This window comes from Stegodyphus dumicola, chromosome 6 (assembly GCF_044657685.1).
Source record: "Stegodyphus dumicola isolate Sdum_Otavi_A_Nest chromosome 6, ASM4465768v1".
NCBI lineage: Eukaryota > Metazoa > Arthropoda > Arachnida > Araneae > Eresidae > Stegodyphus > Stegodyphus dumicola.
In genome coordinates this window covers 66,928,485-66,952,159 of record NC_140773.1, presented here as the reverse complement: position 1 = coordinate 66,952,159, position 23,675 = coordinate 66,928,485, and the positions used below count along the sequence as shown (strand labels likewise).

General features: G+C 30.2%; 1 protein-coding gene across 5 annotated transcripts in view; it reads left to right on the top strand.

The window, feature by feature from the left end:
- Positions 1-23,675, top strand: part of LOC118201222 (transmembrane protein 184B-like) — a 106,994-nt gene that overhangs the window by 65,236 nt on the left and 18,083 nt on the right. For 4 of the 5 annotated variants that reach the window (XM_035373276.2, XM_085818462.1, XM_035373277.2 and 1 more), the window contains exons 7-9: positions 3,191-3,360; positions 8,602-8,846; positions 13,243-13,519. In XM_035373276.2, the coding sequence (XP_035229167.1) occupies positions 3,191-3,360; positions 8,602-8,846; positions 13,243-13,497 (670 nt within the window). In that variant the 3' untranslated portion in view covers positions 13,498-13,519. Of the gene's footprint in view, positions 1-3,190; positions 3,361-8,601; positions 8,847-13,242; positions 13,520-13,661; positions 13,866-23,675 lie in introns of those variants that run through there. The other variant, XM_085818463.1, reaches the window with a different exon arrangement.

The following is a 23,675-nucleotide window of genomic DNA, read 5'->3' as shown; positions in this document are numbered from 1 at the left end:
GTAAGTTCAATACAATAAAGTCGGATTCTACAAAAAGTCACTAAAATCTGAAGTTCATTGTTTGAAACTAAAACAGTATCAGAACATACTCTTAAATTACAATGTCTATATGTTCAATACAGTACAGTCGATTGTAATTAATATTCATATTTATCAAAGTTTCTATTTTGCAGTAAAAACATATCTGTCGTTTATGTGCATTGAATATGGATTGTCTAATTCAAAGGCACACTCTTAAAAAGATCACATAATTGTTAAATGTGTGCTGCTCAATGTTTAGCATCTCGTTCATAAGTTTCACAAAGTATTTTCCTTAATAGATTCTTAAATTTGCATTTAATTAATGATGTTTGTTCCAAATCTTATTTTGTTCTGAAGTAGTTAGGAATGGCCACGCAACTGAATCCCAGTCAAGGCAATTGGATTATAATTACATGAAAAATGGGGCCCCTATTTAAATTCATTTTTCACAAATTCAAGTCTTAAAATCAGAACACTAATAAACAATTAACAAATTTTCTAATTTCAGTATTTATAGTTAATACGAAAAACAGAGCAGTGAAATTTTTTTCAAAGAACTTAATCTGTTTATAATGAAATATAATCAGCTTTAGAAATCAGACCATATCTAGGAAATAATTTTGTTTAATTATAGAATAAATGTCCACGTAATTAATGTATTCCAGTTTCAAATATAATCATTCTCAAAAACTAAGAAAATAAACTAAAAAATAATATAGCAATAACATTTTAAGACATAGCCCTTAACTGAGAACATAACTCTTTTTAAAAAACAGGGCAAACATAAAAATTAGAAGTGTGACAAATGCTGTATTGCGTGTGCATTTCCAAATTTGATCTTAAACAGTTAATACAAGATGGACCCTCTTTATAGTTTGTAACTAAATTATCATTTGTGTGAGTGCAGTGAGTGTAAAATAAAGAATTTGTACTATTTTGAATATGGTGGCCAAAAGCCTGGCAACCATAACATCTTAAAATTCAAATATATTTACGAAAACTGCAAGAATTGAATTCAACATAAACACGATCCTTATGTCCCAGTAATGCCAAAGACCGTTTGCCTATTTGTAGAATGAAATTCTTACTATTATCTGTACATTTAAAACTTGGGACAAAATTTAAGTATAAATTAGTATCTCTCGGCAGGTCCGCTGTAAAAGCATATTCGATCGCAGTCTTATTCACATTAACAGGAACTCCAAATAAAATAATTCTATTCATATGCAATCTGGGTATTCATGACAAAATATTGGCATTTGAAGAAGATGATATCAAATCTTTAATATGTTCTTAATGCTACGGTGTATCACAACCTGTGAGAAGATCCGTCAAACAAGTTAAAATGCACATTTGTAATGCAAATTCCTGTATTTGAAACATCAATTTTAGCTAACTTAGATTGAAAATCAGCTAAAGTCAGCTAAAGTATTGACTGGTTGTGATAAGGAGACAATGATAACATTATCCAAATGGCATTTGAAAGAATTACTAATCATAGACAAATTGTCCTTAAATGCAATCTTTCTTGTATCTTCTGTCAAAGAAATTTCCCTTATTGGGCTAAGTGTCTGTGAAATTTTATCTTTTCTGCCAATTATGTCCCTCTGAGTCTCTTTAATTTTATTAATGGACTGTGAGTCCAAAAATGTATAATCAATTTGAATGTGTCTGAGACCGCTATTGAATTTGTTTGAGAAAATTTATCTTTACGATGTATTGAAATGGAATCGGTATTTGTCGCTTGATAAGTTAGATCATCTGCTGTAAAAGTCCTGTCTTCAACAAGTTGTTTAAAATCCATTAAAGACTGTAGCATAAATTCCATTTGCCTTTGTTGTCCAATTACAAGAAGATCAGCTTGTGAGCAAACAATCTCAAAATTCTTTCAAATGCTGATTTTATATTGTCCAAAAGATTATGAAGTCTTTTAGTATCTTGGATAATTTTACAATTTTTTGATTTTGAAGTTTGGAGGGAAAATAAGCAAAATCTGTTACATCGTTTAGTTTTTCTGGTTAGACAGCATTTTTAGCCTTGATAAAGGTAATAGAAAATGAACCCCAAAGAATCAATTAACAAAAGAATTAATTCAATAACTCAGTGGGAATAAGTAGACCCGGTACTCAGTATTTAACATTAGAGTCTATTGAGTTATCCATAAAGAATCCGTTTAATTTCTAACATTATGTGAACATTGAAATAATATGAAGGTATAATTTAGCAAAATAATAGTGTTATATACTTCATACATTAAGAGGGAATATGGCATACCCCAGTATTACATATAATAATCCTAATATTTAAGTCTCCAAAAAGTTGTAAATGGAATGCTGGCAAATTACTTAATAACATATAACGTAGTATTTCTTCATTGTCATTTGTACAATTTTTCTATTATATTACCTCATAAAATATGAATTAATGTGATATTGTTGCATAAAATCACTTTATAAAACATACTCAATGTTTGGCATTTAAATGTTCATTATCCTTTATTAAAACACATACAATTATTTTATCCCTGTCTGAAAATTAACCCTTCAGGATTGGGCTGGTTAATGTAAGAGTTAATTGGATTGCAATCTGCAATATGACTGGTATAGTGAGCAGGTCTTTTTCCTTTGTTTTTGCAGCTGGGAAGGCAAGGTGAACTATCAAGTTTGATATCCTTTAGCTTAATCACTTATCTCTTTCAAAGAGTTAGTCTAGATTATTATTTCTTTCATTTTCTATTCCTTTATGAAGTAAATATACTTATTGAGAGACTATATCTAATTTTGCATTTAAAAACTAATATTGCAAGTAGAAAATGATTTCATTAAAAAGGGTACAGCACTGAATTACACAAGTCCCGTCTTTTCATGTATCCAAAAAATATCCAAGCACTAGTTAAAAAGGTTAGGGAAAATTACTTGCTTTATTTTTCAGTTTAATGTTTTTAAAGTTTGTTTTAGTTTTGAAATTAGATTTTAAGTGTATTTACATATTTGCTCAACAAATAAATGAACAACATTATTTTCATTTCAATTGTTAATTTAATAAAATGATTATAATGTTTTCAAAATTTTACTTTTTATAATAAATATGATCACTTTTGATAATTTATATATGTGAAAGATAAAAAGGTTTAACTGTTGTATGTTAAATTGTCTTCTATTTTTTTCAGGCCTGATAGTGGTTATCTGTACATTACAATCATCTATAATATAAGTATTACTTTGGCACTTTATGGACTTGTATTGTTTTACTTTGCTACAAAAGAACTGTTGAGCCCTTATGAACCAGTTTGGAAATTCTGTACAATAAAATCTGTTATTTTCCTTTCATTCTGGCAAGGTATTTCAATTTCTTAAAATCAATTAACTGCTATGAAATAATTAACAGTCATTTTCTGTAGTAAAAGAAGTCTTGGCAAAAGTTGGTGTTGCAAGTAATAAAATTAGTTACAATCCCAGTTACACTGCCAGTAATAAAATACAATTCTCAGTTCATATGAACTAAAACTGTATTTTATTATTTGTGAAAACTGTTTAGCTCCTATGAATGTCAGAATTTTATTATACAAAATTTCTGTGAAAGTTGACTGTATAGTTGTTGATTATTATAACTTTTGTTTTAGATATAAAGAATTACAATGACACTAAATAATATAGTAATTTATTTAATAAATTATGTATACAAGTCTTTATATGTAAGATAGAAAATATGGAATTATGAATTATAATTTAAATTAGGAATAGCCCTGAAATCATCTTTTTAAGAAAATATGGAACTATGAATTATAATTTAAATTAGGAATAGCCCTGAAATCATCTTTTTAATTTGGGTATTTCTCTCTATTCTAAGAGTAGTAATAATTTTTTTTTGGACTGTGTTATTTCTAGATCAAAACATACATATGACTTAATAATGCTGATGATGTGCTAATTTGGAATTTAAACTGAAGCTTTCTCTTAATAAGCTGCTGTACTGGATAGTTTTCTTCTACCTTTGTTCTCACTTAGACACGTTTTGTTGCATTTCTTCCTATTGTAGCAAAATCAGAAATGTAACTGTTCTAGAACTGGCACGATTAATCTGCTAAGTGTTCGCAGCCACAAAATGTTTAACTGCAATAAAAGAAATAAGATTTAAATTTGTTACGACTGCATCTTATTTCATGTGTATATATATGATTTCCAAGTTTATCCTTCATTCTGGATTTACTGTATGCTTCCTACATCTATTCTTATTATGGGTGCGTCATTCTCCATTTAAATAAAAGAGTAAGTTTCGGTTTAAGTTCTAGCTTAGCTGTATCATTAGTGTTATGTCATATGTATGTAAGACACAGTCCAGAAAAAGTTATTAATGTTTTTAGAATAGAGAGGGGACATACCCAAATTAAAAAGAGAAATTAAGGACTATTGCCAATTTATAATTTATAGTTACATATTTATCTTACACACACACACACACACATATATATATATATTATTAATCTTTATATAAAGGTAGCAAAAATGAAAATGTTCTAAGTAATGTGCAAATTAAATACAGAAATTATTTAGAGATGACTGAAAATGAAAATGGCAGTATGAAGTAAATGTAATTAATAACCACATTAAAAATTAATGTAATTGCTCATTTCTAGCTACTAGTAAGAGAAGTCTTTAATTGAAAGTGACGTTTCGAGATGAGATGACCTGATTTTTTACTTTCTGCTGAAAAAGTTAAAACTGCAACCCATTCATATATTTAAAAAGTGTAGTTGTCTTAAATGTGCTATGAATTGACAAAGTTTAACAATGGAATTACTTTTTATTTCTATGAAGCCTTAACACATACCTGTTTCAATTAAAATAAATTTTTATTTTTGTTGACCTTAAATTCAAACAACCGTGTTTTAATTTTCACTCTTATATAAATTAAGCTATTTTATTTGCCTAGAACAGCGGTTCTCAAACTTTTGACTAAAGTGTACTATCTAAACAAAAATTGAAAAATTTCAATAACACCGCTATTATTTTTCAATTTCTCAAAAGAAATGGTAATATATGTATTTTGCTATTCGCACAACCTGTTGGCTGTTTGTATTAAATATGTACACACACACACAAAATATTAGATTAAAAGAATTAATAACCATTTTAATTATCAAAATTTAAGTTATAATACCTTAAGTCTAAAATTTACTGTGAAATTTCGGTCTGTTTACAAGAGATCAATTTCTTTATTGTCTGGTCTTATTTCACTTAGATTTAACCATAAATTAGGACCAACTTTTAATTTTGTTCTGTATTTATTTTTCAAATATAACACGAAAGAAAATCTTGTTCACACAAATAGGTTGTGCAGAAAAGTAATAAAAATTTAATAGCTTTATTTGGAATGCCTTTGAATTTTTTTTTTTTTTTTGGTTCATCCAAGAGATGACAAGTGCGTTATTTTTAAATTTTTCGTTAGAGTTAGATCTCAGGAAATTTCTATCAATTGTTTTTTTTCGTCATGAGATTAATTTTCAGGCACATTTGAAGAAAATGAATTTTTAATCCAATTTTTTTTTTCATAACCCTTGGGAAAATATATGTTAAAATTATTTATCAATGAAAAACAACGATTTTCTAATGTTGATTCTTCATTTATTTTCAGATTATTTTCAGGTAGGAAACTTTCTAAAAGTTAAAGCTTAAAATATTATTATTCAATTCTTTGATTATTAGCTCAAGTTTTTTTTTATTATTCCATTTATTTTATCTCTTAATAGTAAACAAATTAACACTTTATTTATGTAATCCTAAATTTAATTAATTCAACTAAAAATATCTGCTAAGTATGCTAAATTCACGAACAACATTCACTAAATAAACAATTTCGAAATTCAAATTTTGAATCACAGAGGAAAATTTGAATTTCTGATAGAAGTTTAAAAAGACGATTTAAATCTTTGGATAAGCACCTTATTTCAGAATGTTACAAAAGCAATCCATCTTCATTGCCTGTCTCTTTGGCGTAAAATCGTAAGTATTCTTGAATTTAAAGCTTGGCTTTTAATGAAATTAACAATTTTCGCAGCTTGATTGAAAAATGATTTTCAAGTTTTTAGTCATTGTTTTATCTACCAAAGATTCATGATGACTGGAACAGTGTGTAAATGTAGTTTCTGGTGCTACTTTCTTTATTTGAGAAAAAAACTCCGGAATGCATAGGATGTGGAACATCTGAAATACAACGTACATTTCTAGTACTCCTTTTCAAAAAACATCATGACAAATTTTGTTATGAAAGTGGCTAAAAGAATATTTGTGAAAATAAAAACAGATTATTTTGTGGATTATTGTTAAAGTCTAAGAGCTAGTAACTATTGACCCTTAACAAAGCTCAGATCGCATAATTTTAAGAGTGTTAGAGAAAAAACATAAGGAGGTTGGGGTGTTTAATTTTTGAATTTAACAGTAAAAAATACTTTGTTTTTTTGTGTACCACCTATTTTTCTCTTGTGTACCATCGATTGAGAATCACTGGACTAGAATACGATACTGAATATATTTGAGTTACGTAAAATTATTTTTATTGATATAAACATCATAATATTATTCTATTAAATTTTTGCACGTATACATAAGATTATTATGATTGGGAGGGGAAGCTTAATTGTGTATTATTGTTTAAACTGCATGCTGTATGCATTCATTTAAATAAACAATTTCTTAAAAAATGTATTGTAGTTTAATATACTTTTTTATTGTTTAAAAAAGTGTAATAATTATAAATACACTGGTGTGCAAAAATTAAGGACGAAGTCGAAAAATTAGCATATCAGCTGAATGAAGAGGCAGAGCGGACAGAAAGACCAATCAAGAGATTAAGTAAGGTGATGTACGGTAGCACATGCGCAGATATGCAGGTAGACGTAATGGGGGAGTGTCTGAGTAGTATAAAGCATGTTGTCGGTGTAAGATCAGTATTTCTGGCAAAGAGATTGCACGCCGTATAGCAGTTAAAATCACACCGAGTTGCTGTCTGAGCGAGAAATGGCGAATAATCAATCTGTTAGACGACATCTGGATGCTTTTACCCGAGGTCGAATCATTGGGAAGTTGGAGGAAGGCCGCAGTGTGACAAGTGTGGATGCAGAGTTCGGAATTGCTCACAGCGTCGTTTCACGACTTTGGAGACAATTTCAAACTACAGGAACAGCTATCCGGGGGTTTAGTAGTGGTCGTCCATGAGGAACCACACCCGCAGATGACCGGTATATTGCCTTACAGGCCAGAAGAAACAGGCACCAGACAGCGGGAAAAATCCCTAGACACACGACACAGGCGACTGGACGACCGATATCGCGTTTTACCGTGGCCAGAAGACTGCACGGTGGTGGTCTGTTTGCACGGCACCCTGTACGGTGTTAACGCCTGCCCATCGGAGAAGGCGTTCTCTGTGGTGCCAGGAACACTGGAATTGGAGGGACAATGAATGGGGACGAGTACTCTTTACAGATGAGAGCAGATTCAGTCTGAGTAGCGATTCTCATCACATACTCATCTGGAGAGAGCGGCGAAGCCGCAATCATCCCTCGAACATCATTGAAAGGGACAGGTATGGAGGTGGCGGTGTTCTCGTTTGGGGAGGCATCATGCTTGGTAGACCTTCACATCTTCAACGCAGGTTCAGTCAATGGGACCCGTTATTGTAACGAGATTCTTCTTCCATATGTGCGTCTTTTTAGAGGCGCTATGGGTCCGCAGTTCCTTTTCATGGACGACAAGCAGCATGTTATCGCACAGTAGCTGCAGACAGCTCTTAGAGAGTGAGGATATTGAACGTATGGATTGGCAGGCACGATCTCCGGATCTCAATCCCATCGAGCATGTATGGGATTTTCTAGGCAGACGCTTCGCAGCTCGTACCTTACCACCAGCAACGATTCCGGAGCTTTGATTCGCGCTGCTAGACGAATGGGCAGCAATGCCTCAACAACTCATTGACACCCTCATTCTCAGCATGGGCAGGATGCTGTGAAAACTGCCTAGCAGTCAGGGGAGATCATATCCCCTATTAAATGTTTCTTGCTGGACACCCATCACAGGGATGTTTCGGCCGTCAGTCGCATTGCGCTCCATGCTACTTTTTGAATAAAGCTTCTTTTTATCCCTCTGATTTCTCTTTTAGTAAGTGTTGCTTACATTACTCATGTCCTTACGTATTGGGGATCTTACGGTATTAAATGTGTTGCAGTGGAAAGCTTTTGTACAAAGTTATATTAAAAAAACCGTCTCGTCCTTAATTTTTGCACACCAGTGTATATTCTCATATAAATTTACAAAAAGCTTATTTTACTTAGCTTAAAAGAATGAAAAAATTATTTAGATCATTTGAGTGTCAGGTTCTTAAGTTCCAAATGCTTTTATTATACTGTAGTTATTTCTGTCTGTTAAACAAATGCTTTTTATTGCATAATATGTTTGACTTGTGTCTTGTCTTTTGGGCACATTTTTTTTATTCTGGGCTTGATTTTGATGTCGTAAAATATAGGTAAATTTGTACTCTGTCAAATTAATTATTTAAAAATTCTTAAAATATGTTTTTATTTCTCAGGTGTTGTTCTCGCTATATTGGAGAAAGGAGGTGTTATATCACCAATATACTCTAATCGTGGTTTACCCACAGCAAGTGCTGGCACTGTGTCAGCAGGTTACCAGAATTTTTTGATATGTATCGAAATGTTCTTTGCATCCTTGGCCCTCAGATGTGCCTTTCCCCATAATGTGTATATGACTGGTTTTCCGACGGATGGCTATGGAAGATCTGTGACAATGCAGAGTATATCAAGCAGCTTAAAGGTTTGATGAAATTATCTTTACACAAATATGCACGTATCTGGTTGTAATGAAAGTTTTCTGCCAAAAAATGTTTGCAGTAAAGTTAATTAAAAAAAAATGAAAGAGTACCTATTATATATATTAAACATAGATATGGGTGGGGATACGGTTAGTAATCCCCACCCATATCTATGTTTTTCTGCCAACGTTTTAGTAGTAGGTGATAAGTCTTCAGCCCAGAAACTTGTTGGCTGCGAAGTCTGAAAACAGATCAATCTCATTTTGCTTCCTGTGCAGAATGGAAGATAGCGCCAGCAGGATGTAGCTGCAGATGTGAAAAGAGGTAGAAGTCCGAGAGTGATATCAGGGCTATATGGTGGGTGTAGCAAAGGATCCCATTCAAGTTTGTACAGAGTCCAGGTTGGTGAATGTAGACACATGAGGTTTTACAGTATCTTGATGGAACATTTTCTTTTCGTGCCGAAACTCTGTTTGACATTTCTCCTTGAGAGCAGCATTAATACAGACTGGCATCCCGCTGTACACCTTGTCAATTGTTTTATCTTTTTCCAGATACTATTTGTGGATAATACCACAGTAATCCCACCAGATACAAAGCATGATCGTTTTGTTAGTCAAGTTGCGATGCTGTCGACAGTTGGCCACAAACCAACCCTCTTTTGGGCCTGTGTTGATGTAAATCCACTTTTCACTACAAGTGACCATCTGGCCTAGAATTTTGTCCTTCTGTTGATATTCAAGCAGAGTAATGCAGGCCTGAACATGTCTGTTCATATCTGCTTGAGTCAGCTCATGCAGGACCCAGCAATTTAAGTTGTATGTCAAGTTTATGCGATGCACAGCGCAACTAATAGACATGGCACTAAATTCTAACTCCTTAGCAAGCTCTTAACCCTTTGACGTGCAGTGGTCGTGCCCTGAAACCACCAATTTTTGAATTTTTTGCTCCTCTAATTTCCGAAATTTTTGAGTGAAAATCAATTGATTACTGATCTTTTACCTCTAAATAACACAAAATGACTGCAGAATTATACATGTTTTAGGTCTTAGTACTTCAAAGCGGGTGCCCTTTAAAATTCGTTTTCAACGAGACAAAATAACCGCCTTTTATTAATATAAACAACTTTAAATTTCAAAAGTTATTCATCGCACATCATGATTTCTATCGTAAACAATAAAAAATTGCAATAATTAAACTGCATATATAAAAAAACCCTTTCTATATGTATGACATTTGCTTTGTGGTTTCAGGGTGCAACCACTGCATTATTAGAGCATTGTGTCACAACACAATCCTCAGAGGCTCGGTGGTCACGCCTTGAAACCACTGCTCTTCACAATGGTGTTTGCTTGCTTTTCAAATACGAATGTTTATTTTTACCCGAATATAGATAACTGGCTTTGAAACCACAGAGTTATTTTATTACTAAACAATACATGCACCTGCCCAGTAAAAAGGTCTTTCTTTTCCAGAGATTCTGACCTCAATACACTTGCTCCCGAAGCTAGTATTGTGATTTTATAAATTATTTCCTGTGGTCTAAATTTAATGTAAATATACTTTGCTATAATTAAAAATAGAAATCATGTGTAAAGTTTTATTTAAATTAAAAATATTTTGGCACGAGAAATGAATAAGTATGAATGGGAAACGAACGATCCGTACCAAAGCCAAAAACACAAAGCCCCCCCCCCCATTAACATAAAAGGCCACAAATTTCATGTTTCAGAGGAAAAGAAACTGAATAATGCTGGACATATAACAGTGTAATTTAGATCCAGGCAGTGTGCATTTTGTAGCACAAGGAAGAAACCTCATAGAACAAGATACATGTGCGAAACGTGCAATGTGGGTCTATGCATGTGCCAGAAAGACAAAACGTGCTTTGAACAGTGTTGCAAATTGAAATGAAATAAAAAAAAAAAAAAAAAAGAAAAGAAAAAAGAAGAAAAAAAAAAAAAAAAAAAAAAACCACTGAGATTTTTTTTTATCCTTATTTTAGAGTTTTTTTATTTTTTTTTTTATCCATTTATCCAAACATCCTTATTATGCAGGTACTTATATTTTCACTGCTATAGAAAAATTACATAAATGTTGATTTTTAAATTTTTTCTGACAATTTACTTTGTAAAATAATGCAAAAAAATTTTATATGATGCAATTCTTACATACATTTTTTTAGAATTCGTAAACTTCGTCATTTACGGAGAAAGGTAAGATTTTCCCCCTACTACCTCAGTAAGTTTCAGAGTCCTAGACGCATGCTGGTGCGACCACCATCCACAGAACAATGGGCAAGAGTAGATTTTTTTTCATACAAAATTTGTCTGTAGGATCATAATATTCAATTTCTAGAGTTTTTTTAGTTAAAAAAATTATAAAAATAATATCACGCGTGTCAGAGGGTTAAGTGGTTACATATTGATCTTCCCCATGTTTTTGCAGGCAGGCCTCATCAACATCAGTAGGCTGGCCAGGGGTCTCTGTTTCTTGAATGTCATAGTCTTTGTTTTTGAACTTTCGGTGCTAAATCTTCACAGTGTTATATGATACAACATTAGTGCCTGAAGCTGTACACATGTTTTGGTGACATTCTGTAGCTGACTTTTTGGAACAGAACTGGAAGTAAATGATTGTTCTAATCTGGTAGCATGATAGTTCCATTTCAGAAACTTTCTATTTAATGATAATGATATATTTTTTACTTACCACACAGTATTTTAAAAGCAAGTCTTTTTCTTTCAAATGTCAAAAATCATTTGACAAAATATGATTAAACACACCAACACAAACTGTTTGCACGGACAATATTTGTGGTGGTGGGAAACTTAAAAATATTTTTAACTGAGTCTTTTCAAAGTTTTAAATCATTTTATTATATTACTGTGCATTTTTCATCCATATGATATAGTAAATGTTGTCCTTACATGAAATGTAAGATCCTTGCCTTCCTTGTGGTCTTTCAAATAGGCTGTTCTCAGAGTGCTGTCATTTAAAAAGGAATAAGATCTGAATTTGAAGGAATTTCAAATTTAATTCTTCTGTAATTGTTTAATTAGCTGAGTAATTTAAAAGTAATATACAACAGTTCTTAATAATTTGAATCTTTATAGTTTGAATTATCTAATGTGGGCATGTATGGTACAATTAATTTATAATGTAACCAGCTGTTGATTTTTATGAATATTTGTGCCATTATTATAGTTATAGAATGGTGCTTTTTAATACTACATTTTACTTTCTGTATTTACCATATTTAAATTATCATGCCTTTAACAATTTTAAACATTGTTAAAACTATTCATTTTTAGAAGGAATTGATTAATATTAAGCACATAAGAACTAAAATCATCTTTATTTAGTAGTTTCAACACTAATATGCATAATTTTAAGTCTGTTTATTTTAGGAGATTTTAGTGTCTAATAAATTTTAATAACAGTGCATGAAAACTTCGTGAAATTACCAAAGAAGATGTGATTTTAAAGGCAAAAAAGAGAAAGTTATCAGTGTGTAACAGATTTTGAAAGTTAAAAAGTACAAATTAAGGAGGGAGAATAATTTTCTTAGAATTGTTATGGCACAATCTCGGTGTTCTTCAGATGCTTTATCATTTTTGACTTTTTGTAACTTTTAAGTTGTAGAAATAGTTGCCAATTCTTCTGGCTTTTCATCACATCTCCTGGTGTGTTGGTAGATCATCGAATCTTTTGTTTTTTTGATTTTTAGCCGTTATTGAGGAAAAGGTTTCCTGGCAATAATTTTTTCTTTTAAATTTTATTTGGTCTAAATTGTTAATTTATAGATATTTATAGAACGTATTATAAAGATTAAACAAATGTTTAATTGGTTAGTATATGTATTTAATTTATTTCACATCAATAAATAATACATTACTAAGTTTACTCACACCATAGTATACACATTAATTATGAGACTTTATTTTTAATTGCATTTAAAAATGATAAAAGCTTTTTTTTTTTTTTTTTTCATTACTCAGGATTTCTCAGTGTAAAAAAAATTACAAATTGAAATTAGCCAAAGAACATTGTAGCGTGACCTCTCAGAATCTCCTGGCTGTTACACAAGAACCTTCTTGGTTTAGTTCAAAGTTGACAGCTATGCATAGATTTTTAATTAGGGATGAAAATTCTTCCCATCTGTATTTGCTCCCTGAGCTGCTTAAATTAAAGAAGGGAATGCTTATGAGACATTCTATTTGAACTGATTCTGAAAACCCTGTTTTGTTTTATTGTGATTTTTTAAATCTTTAATATATTTGACCATGTAACACATTATTCTTCATTTTTTTATGCATAATTTCTGGCATATTGATTAAATAATTTCTGGCATATTGATTAAAGTGTTTTTTTTTTTTTTTTTTTTTTTTTTTTTAGGAAACTATGAATCCCAAAGATATAATGAATGATGCTATCCATAACTTCCATCCTCAATATCAGCAGTATACTCAGTATACTGCTCCTCCACCACCATTACCAGGAATGAGGAGTGATAATGGAGCAAATGGTGTTGAAGAGCAAAATACTGATAATAAACAACTGGGTAATAACACTAAGGTTCAGGTTGTGCCAGCTCCACCAAAATATGGAGAGAAAATATTATTACTTAGTTCTGATGATGAGTTTCAGTAAGGTTGCAGAAAGATAAACTGAAGTAAGTATTAAAAGTATTTATCAGTTCATTTCAAATGCAGTTATGCTATTTTGATGTATTTTGACACACAAAGATGTATTCACAAAGAACCTTACTTTGACTAGTTGCAAAATAAAATGAGGCATTTTCTGATTATCTGCAGCTCCAATGAAAAATCTCAAAATTTTTTCTAACTATGGAGAGCATTCATGAATGTGTTGCCGATTTTGGAGGCTTGGTTTTGTTGATTATATCAAAGCACACTAGGGATATCTGTCGAAGAGGAGGGATGCCTTTGTGGAGAACTTTCTACGTTAAATGCTGATTTTGGAGAGAAATATTTGTGTTTCTTTATGCATATTTCAACAATGCATAATGTGGCGACTATTTTTATATATTCATTAAAAAATAAAACAGCTTCTTCAAGAAATCCTTTTGTAAAAATTTTTTTTTCTTTTTTTTTTTTTTTTTTCACTTTTGTTCTACCTATATAAAAATATATCTGTTTTACTAAAAAAAATGACAGAGAAGTATGCAAATTTGGCATCACTTACAACTCCAGCATTGCACATCAGCTGTGATCATGACTGCTAAAGAATAGCTGAAACTCTAAAGTAAAGGTATGAAAATACACTCTAAAGTAATGAAAATAAAAGAAGGTGAACCACTGTTTCATTTTGATTTGTAATGACAAAAACAAATTTGCTCATTCTAAAAAGCGATACTAATGAGAATGACCATTAAATTTCAAAAGTTTCAAATCCATGTATACTCAAACATATCTGTGCAATGCACATACCCTGGGTTGCAACATAAATACTTTTTGTCAATATTGCAGGTTAGCACATAAATGTAGAAAAAGTCCAGACTGGAATCTGAGAATTTGACAGTTCATTTTTAGTGCTGTTCTTTAATTTTATGGATTTCTATCCATGATATCTTATTCAACTTCAAATTCTGATTGTTGAAATTCATCTGAGATTGCCGTACTGAGAACTTCCATTAACTTCTGACTGCTTAATTTTTTTATCAAAATCGTATTAAGTTTTTCTTTGTTACATATTTCAAACTTACAGTTATTTAATATAGGATATTTTTGAAACCAAGTTATTTTTTTAATATTGATATCTTGCATAATAACAGATGTTCATAAAAATCAGTGTTAAGAGTCATATATAGACAAAAATTCTATAAATAAATCTTTAAATCTTAATTAATTAAATTAAGATTTACTTTATAGAATGCAAAGTAAGATATGTATACTAATGAAATATTGAATATATAAATATTCAATATTTTACAATACAAATTGTGCTAGAAATTAAGTTTTATGGGGTAAGTTTTAAAACTAGACTCTCGGCAGACTTACTTTATATTTATTCTTTGCACCAAATTCATATTTCCTTGCAAGTACTTTTTGCTGTTGCACCTTTTTTTTTTTTTTTTTTTTTTTTAAAGCTTTAAACAGCACTCTGCCTGAGGCATTTTTTTAATGGGATTAGCAGACTTGTAAAATGACAGGTATTAAATCTCAAAGGGTTGAGAGTAGAACTTTGTCATCCAGGTGTACCACATGTTCCAGAGCTCAAAATAATCCAAAATAGTTGCATTATTCGTCATACTCACTGTTATTCCTGGATTACCAAAAAAAGAGAAAAATGAAGGAGAAGTTGGGACAATGTTTCTCATATCTATTTTGCACCACTGCTGAACATTTTTTATGGTTATTGAATCATTTTCATATTCATCACTATCTGGAGATGAATTTTGCTTTTGCTGTTTTCAAAATAACTAAAATTACATTCAATATTAGAAATGTCATCAGGAGCACATTTTTATTATTTGCTGAACTTTTCCTGCAAGCCATATTTGGATATAAAAAACAAAAACAGTAGCAGTGGAAGCACTTACAAAATTAATAGTGAACTCTATGTAAATATGAAAGCTTAGGTGGCACCATCTTTTGACCAAAACACAACTCGATGTCTAAATATTCCAGAAAATGTATTATCGATGATTAAAAGGTGCGGGGGGGGGGGGAGTGGGATGCAATTTTAAATATAGGAAAAATGAGCATACCTGTGAAAATTCTAGAATGAGCAAATCTTGGTACTTTTTTGGTGCCTGTGGAAATTGGGGTATAAGCAGTGGGAGGGTTAAATTTTCAGTTAATATCTTTTCATTCTGAAAAATATCTTTGTTACCTTTTTCACTATCAACAGCAATATTTTTTAGATATAAAACTTCAGAACAAATTTTACTGTCCATTAACTGATTGATGACTGGGGCATTGCTATTGCAATGGAAAACTTCTGTTATAACATCTTCCTTTATTGTCACTTCCCTACATTTCTTTACAAATTCCATTTATTGGAAAATTTTTGCCTTTTGCTTGTGGTATTCGATAACATTCATATTCCAGGCTATTATCATCCCAATCATAAAATATGATAGCTAGCTATAAATTATAAAAAAGCATTCTTAAAATTATTTGTAGCCACATCCTCCCATGAACATGCAATACTGTTAATGCAGGTTTTATGTTAAAGCTAATGAACAAACCCGCCAGATGAGCAGGCTATGGCCAAAGAAATATTTATAAGTTTTATGTATTAAAAAACTGAAAATAAAATGAACTATTAATTAAATGTAATGTATACAAAGTTGCTACCTGCAACCAAGCAAATTTTACGAGTTTTATATACACCTAAAAAGAAAGTCCATAAAAGCATTTCACTGTGAATGAAGTCGTTCATTCTTTCCAAGCAACAACTAATTCGTAAATAATTTTCTTGTTGCTAAACCAAGAAACAAAAACTTTGGAAATTTCAGGTTAATATGTATATAAAAACATTTCAATATGAATGAAGTCATTTGATTCTCTCCAAGTTACAACCAGTGTGTAAATAATTCTTTTTCTTGCCAAACCATGAAACAAAAACTTTGGAGTTTGTTGAAAAGTAAAAAGGTTGAAAAGATAAATCTGAAGAATATTTTAAGAGGAAATTATGAGTACAAAAATAGTAAACATGTAATGAAATGTTTTGTTACTTCAAGTGAAAAAGCTTTGGAAACTAGTTACCTAGTAAGCCTAAGAATTGCCAAGATTGGGAAGGCTCACACTATTGAAGAAAACCTTTATATTACCATCAGTTAAAGGCACTTTTTTAACATACTCAATGAAAAAGCGGCTAATGAACTTATTTGAAAGCGGCTAATGAACTATATTCAGTTATCAAATGATACAGTAAGTCGACAAATTCATGAAATAGCAAATTCCATAAAAAAGATGTTTAATCAAGAAGTAAAATGCAGTGAGTATTTCTTATTGCAATTGGATGAAAGTACTGATATAACAAACTCAATGTTGAATCTTTAGTGTACATACATTTTTTTAATGTTCAATTATTAGTTTACATATGTTTTGAAGAAGATAAATTAATTGCTGAAGAATATTTATTTTGTGAATGTCTTCATGATAGAGAAACTGCAAATGAAATTTTCAAACTAATTGACAATTTTATGTTTTAGAATGATATTCCTTGGAATAAGTGCATTGCCGTATTCAGTGACGGAGCTTGGGCTTTAACAGGAAAACATTTGGGTGTTGTTTCCCAAATAAAGAAAGTCACAGTTGAAACTAAATTTACTCCCTGCTCCATTCAACGTGAAGCTTTAGTAGCCAAAATTCCCCAAAACCTGAAAATCGTTTTGAATCAAGCTGTGAAAATTGTTTATTGTATTATAAGACGAGCCTTAAATTCAAGAATAATTACAATTTTATGTCAAGAGATGGACAGTAAATATGAAATGCTTTTTTGTTGCATTCTGAAGTAAGGTAAGAAACCAGAGCGAAAGTTTTAAATCTTCGTTTTGAACTTCGATCAGAAATTCAAATTTTTCTCTGCAATTCAAATTGTTTATTTAGTGAATTATGGTTGGCGCGTTTAGCATATTTAGCTAATATTTTTGGAAAGTTAATTAAATTAAATTTAGGATTACAAGGACAAGATGCTAATTTTTTATGTTATAAATAAAATAAATGCAATGATAAAAAACTTGGATCTACTAATCAAAGAATTCAATAATAATATTTTTAACACTTTTAAATAGTTTTTTTTTACCAAAACAAATTTTAAAAGAAAGGAAGAATTAGTATCCAACATTAAAAATCGTTGACATTCATTTCCCTGAGGATTCTGAAAAAGAAATTTGGATTAGAAACCCATTTTGTTCAAATGTACCTGAAATTTTGTCACATGAAGAAAAAGAACAATTGATAGAAATTTAATGTGATTGAAGATTAAAAAAATAACACACTTTTTAACTTTTGGCTGAACCGAAAAAAATAATTTAAAAGCATTTCAAATAAAGCTATTAAATTTTTATTGCCTTTTTGCACAATCTATTTGTGTGAACAAAAATTTTCTTCCATGTTATATTTGAGAAATAAATAAAAAACAAAATTAAACTGCACCCTAATTAACGGTTAAAACTAAGTGAAATAAGACCAGACATAAAGAAATGATCTCTCTTAAACAGGCCCGAATTTCATATTTAATTTTATAATTAAAGTATTATAATTTAAATTTTGATAATTAAGATAGTAGCCATTTTTATATAATTTTTTTATCTGTATGTATTTAATACAAATAACCAACAGATTGAGCAAATGGCAAAATATATTTAAAAAAAATATTTCTATTGAGAAGGTGAAAAATAATTATTGAAAATTTTGTGGTGGTATTAAAGTTTTTCAATTTTTGTTTAGATTGTACATGCTAGTGAAAATGTTGAGAACTGCTGGTAAGATGTTTTTAAAATTCTTGAATGGTTTTGCCATTTTTCTGGAAATTTAGCATATATTTTAAGAAAGCTGCTTTATATCTGCATTTCAGCATGTGAAGCATTTCTATATCCATTGACTGAATGAGGTGCATATAATTTGAGGAAAAAGATTGGAAATGTTATCTTTTACTTAAGTGTGAGCTGAACAGTTGTCTATAATCAGAACAATTTTTTAATGATCGAGTAAACCAACCGACTTCAAATGATATTGAGCCTCAAGTATAAGAAATGGCTTTAAAACTAATCATTGTTTTATGTTTGCATCATTTATGCTCTTTTATTTAACTGGTAGGTAATGGGGAAATTCTTTACATCTCTAAATGGCCAAATGTTGCCTATTTTTTCTTATTACAAATTGGTTATGTTTGTGCCATCTTATGGCATTTGCAGGTGTTAAAATTGCTGGTTTTGCTTTGGAATCTTTGACAACAGGTGGTTCTCTTCTGCCATGGTCACCAATATTTAGGGCATATATTGCCAGAAAAGACCAGTTTCTTCAACATTATAAATTTGTTTTTGGAGATAATTTTTCGCTATTAATGAGTTCAATGAATTTATGTGCAAAATGTTCAGCTGTTTCAGTATTGGCGGAAACTTCTCTTGCACCTAAAATTCTTAATTGCCTTAACTGGCAATTTTAATCAACCTGGTGAATATGTGCACTAAGTTTTTAAGTACATTTTTCTCATGAAATATTTTGACTTGAGTATTAGCATTGGGTCCATTAATGGCTCACCTTTACTGTGATGCTGTCTTTCTTCAGTTATTTATTGCTAGTAGTGTGCCAGAATCCACAAAAAATTCTTCAGGCTCCTTTTTTCTGTTTTATGCCATATTCCTTACATAATTTTTAGATAGATATCCTTTTATTTCTTTGCTTCCTCCCAGTAATTCCTCTTTTTGCATGAATGACATTGAAATATGCTTTCACTTTGCACAAAAGGGTTAGAAATCCTTTTTGACATAATCAAAAATTCAGAATTTAATTTTGATTAGATAGCTTTGATAATAATAGCCTGCAGACAACGAAGCTGGATCAAATTTTATTTATTAAGTTAAGGAAGAGTGCAATTTGCTATATCAATTATACTTAAGTTCTTCAGAATCTCAATTCTTTCTCTTTTTTTCTACAGCTGTGTGTCAACAGAACAAGGGGAGGGGAAAAAAAAAAAAAAAAACGGTATGAGCAACATTTCGCTCCACACAAATATGTCTTGGGGCTTCATACATTGTTTAGGTCAGATTGAAAAATGTTAACCATCCACAACCACTCAAGGGCCAAAAGTGTGGTCATAGACAACACAATCACTGTATTATCATTGGTCATGGCATGATTCCCTCCCTGTCCAGCAGGTGTTCCTAGATTTTTTTAAAGAAAAAAATTTGTGTTGGTTTGTAGGTCCGGATATTGGACATTCGACTTTCGGATTGCTTCAATACTTTTCTACAGCTTTTAATTGAGAGTGCAGATAATCAAAAATACCAAAAACATTTTAGTTTAACCATCTGTACTTTTGAAATAACATTAAAAATTTGATAAAATTCAGAATAAACCATTTTGTGGCTGTGTTGTTTCCATTTGTAAAGTTGTCTTTAGTCATCCATATTGAAACTATTATCCAACTCTAAGCATAACTCTGTATGCTTTTTTGAGATTCAAAAGATGTCTCTTGGCATATATTCAGTATTATGGTAAGGTAGGTATTGTTTTCTACTGATGTAGCTGAAAGTTTTGAAAATATCTTCAGAGGGCTCCAAGATAAATTTCTGTAAATTTTATGTGTTTTGTTGAGCAGGTGAAATATCAAGTTCATGTTATTAAATGGGAGTTTGTAATGAGATGCTATCGTTATATTGCTGATTTTATGATGAGAAGACTACAGTCATGTTGTATAATGCCGATGTAGAATTGATAGAAGCAATATCGTTAAATGCAAATTGCAGAGAGATAAGCATGTACTTGCTTCAGTAAATGAGAAACATTTGATGAATCAAATTGTAGGAACTATTAAAAATGATTTTATAAAGGAATTGCATAAGAAATATCTATCAGTGGAAGCTGAAATAATTCAAATTAATGTACCTCTTCATTCCTTTGGATTCAATTCAATGAATTTCTTTGGGTTCAATTCTTCATGAAGTGTGTAGGGTTTTTATTTTGTAGGCATATGTGATGTGTACAGAAGTTGCTTGAAAATTTTGAAGAGAATTTGGTAAAATTTCACAATAAAGCAGCATACTGAAAAGAATGTTCTCAGGGTTCCCATTTACCTGCAAAATGGAGAGCAATTTAAAGTGTTTTAGAAGGTTTACAGAGAATCTGAATTTTTAACAGAAAATCAGGTAATTTAAAAGGAAAAAGTATGCATTTGTTCTTTTGAATTATGTAAAAGTTCACATTTTAAATATTAGTAATTAAAGTAAAATTAATTAATTAATGAATTAAAAAAGTTCTCATATAAAAAATGAAGAGGTACATTAAGCTTGAATTTTCATGAACAGTGCATCTTACTCAGTTTGGGAAGTTTTAATCTGAAACACTGTAGGGGGAATAATTATTTTGAATATATTGATGTTGAGAGTGATACCAGAACAATGTACACTGCTAAAAAAAAAAAAAAAATGGGACAGCGCTATATCTCCCGTTCTACTGGGGCGATTCACAAAATTCAAATTGCGTTCTTCATGTCTCGAAAGCGCGACTTAGGATATATATTAGATTTATATATAGCACTATTCTAACATAGGTATTTTGACACAAAATCAGACTTTTTCTGAAATAACATACCAATTTTTGGACTTTTTCTGAAATAACGTACCAATTTTTTTACATATTTCGATTCTACGACTCAAATTATGCCAGAATACCAAGTTTTGTAAAAATCGTACGAGTAGTTTTTGCATTATTAAATATCAAAATTTTAGCTCCTCAATGTTAATTCAATTTGGCAAATATTTATTTATATCTCTTTTTTTATTAAACTTTTTTGATTTTTTCTCTCACATTTCAAAATTTAGGTTCATTCCAAATAAAATTTACCCATTTTTTTGTGTTTTATTTTTTTAATTTCTAATTTTAAATAATTTTACTAAATTTTTCAAAAAAAATTTTGAATTATAACCTATAAAATTTTTACTATCATCTTAAAGTAGGTATATTTTTAAGCATATCTGCAAAAAATTAGACTTTTTTATTCAAAATTTCTAAGATATACACAAATTTACATATTTTCGCGTTTTGAAATTTGGCATCTTTTTTTTTTTGAGCGATAATAATGCCAAATGTGGTCTATGGATTTTTGTTACATTGTATTGCCACAGCTATTTTTAACCTTAAATTTCAAGTAAAATTTTACAGAGAATTTATTATATGACATTTTTCCCCTCAATGATGCGTAATAAATATTTAATAAACTATATGAAAAGCTATTTTTTTAAATAAATTTTTTAATATTTTTTTAAATTTCTCTCTCTCTCTCTTTTTTTTTTATTATTATATGAGTAAATTTTTACCTTCAGCGTTTTATCGTCTGCTACTTTACTTCGTTTAAATCGAATTGTCTAAAACTGAGAATTTTCATTTGATGTTTATTTGAAGTTTATGACATTAACTGCACAATTTATTTCTAAACAAACTGATGCTTTTGAAGTGGCTGAAAGAGAAGTGGCTGAAGTCGCTGGTACTATCATTCATATTTTTAAAGCACAATATATTTTTATAGAAACATAAGATTTAGAATAATCATTTTTATAAAAGTCAAATTAGGATATAAATATACAACCCTCTAGAGACTGAATTAATGGAAGTTCAATGGTTATGTAGAAATGATCTGCAGCTACTTAATCGCTGGATAAGTCAGCAGATTCCGTGGACAAGTAAGAATAATTATATAAATGACACCCAATTCTGAATTCAATTAACGACGAGGATACGATGTTTATTAAATTAATTCAAGAAGTTTTAAAACATAAAAAATCAACTAATTTTTTATCCTAAAATGTATTTTTGTGCGTAGCGTATTTTCATTATTCTAATTTAAAATTCTAATAATTCTTAAAATTTTAATTTAGAATGTAATTGTCAAGAACTGATTCCTAATCATCAGTAATATAATAAGTAATTATTACAGTTATTAATAAATCCTTCTTATAAATTGCAAATATTTCAAAAAACTTTCTGTCTGAATGCAAATATTTTTCTGTGCAAATATTTTTAATTTTATATTAATCAAGATTGCACACGATATTATTTATTTGCACTTCAATTCTTAACGTCAGTTCTAGTAAAAGTTACAAATCAATTATATTTAATTAAGGATTGGATTGGATTATTTAATTAAGGCAAAGCACAAGAGGGCTATCTGCCTAAAGGGAGGGATGCCTTCGTGGAAGACTTTCTAAGGAAAACTGGCTTGTATACACGTTACACATCGGGAAAACCACGAAAACACCCATGCAACCAGCCCGTTCGCGGGATTCGAACCTCGGACCAAACTACCAGTGATCAATGTCTTTACCGCTCTGCCGTTTGTGGGCCTGTATGAAATGGAAGGCGATAACTTTATTTAAAATGATTGTCAGAAATACCAAAATGTTTCGAAAAATTGGATATTTTTTAACATACTTTCAGAATGCTTAAAGAAAAAGAGAAGAAAATAAATTTTTTCGTAAAATTTAGTATTTGTATTTTTTAAATTTAAAACTTTTCAATGTTATGATATTTGATTCTTGCGATTTCAAAAATAAAATATTTGACTAAAATATGAATAACATTTTAAGAAACCAAATGTAGGATAAAATTGTGTAAAGCAATGGGCACAATGATAAAACTGTTTAAAGCAGTGTATGCAAGTCATCCTAAGTTAAAATGTCGGTTATACATCTCTCTTATTTATATATATCTTTTCTAAACGGAACATTGAAAGGCGTGTAAAACTGTGCTTTACTGTATTTTCTCTTTTAATATAGTATGCAGTTTTCAAACTCATCGTAGTCTGGGTTATACAAAGTATTCTTCCGAAAGAAACGCAGTTCAAATAAATAAAATCAAATTCTGGAAAATTGATATTAATAAATATATTTAAAATGCTCAGTTCGAAGGAATAAATAGAAAATTTTAAAACAATTATCTGAAGAGACAATGCAACACAAACAATTAAAATAAAAGTATAAAAATTTAAAAATTACCTAAAATAATAAATAACTATGACGAAAAATATATATAAAGAAAACTATTTGAAAAAAATAAACGCTGCACCTTTATTTACGCAGTTCGAATAGGTAAATAGAAATTTTTAAAACAGTTATTCGAAAAAAAAAAAAAAAAAAG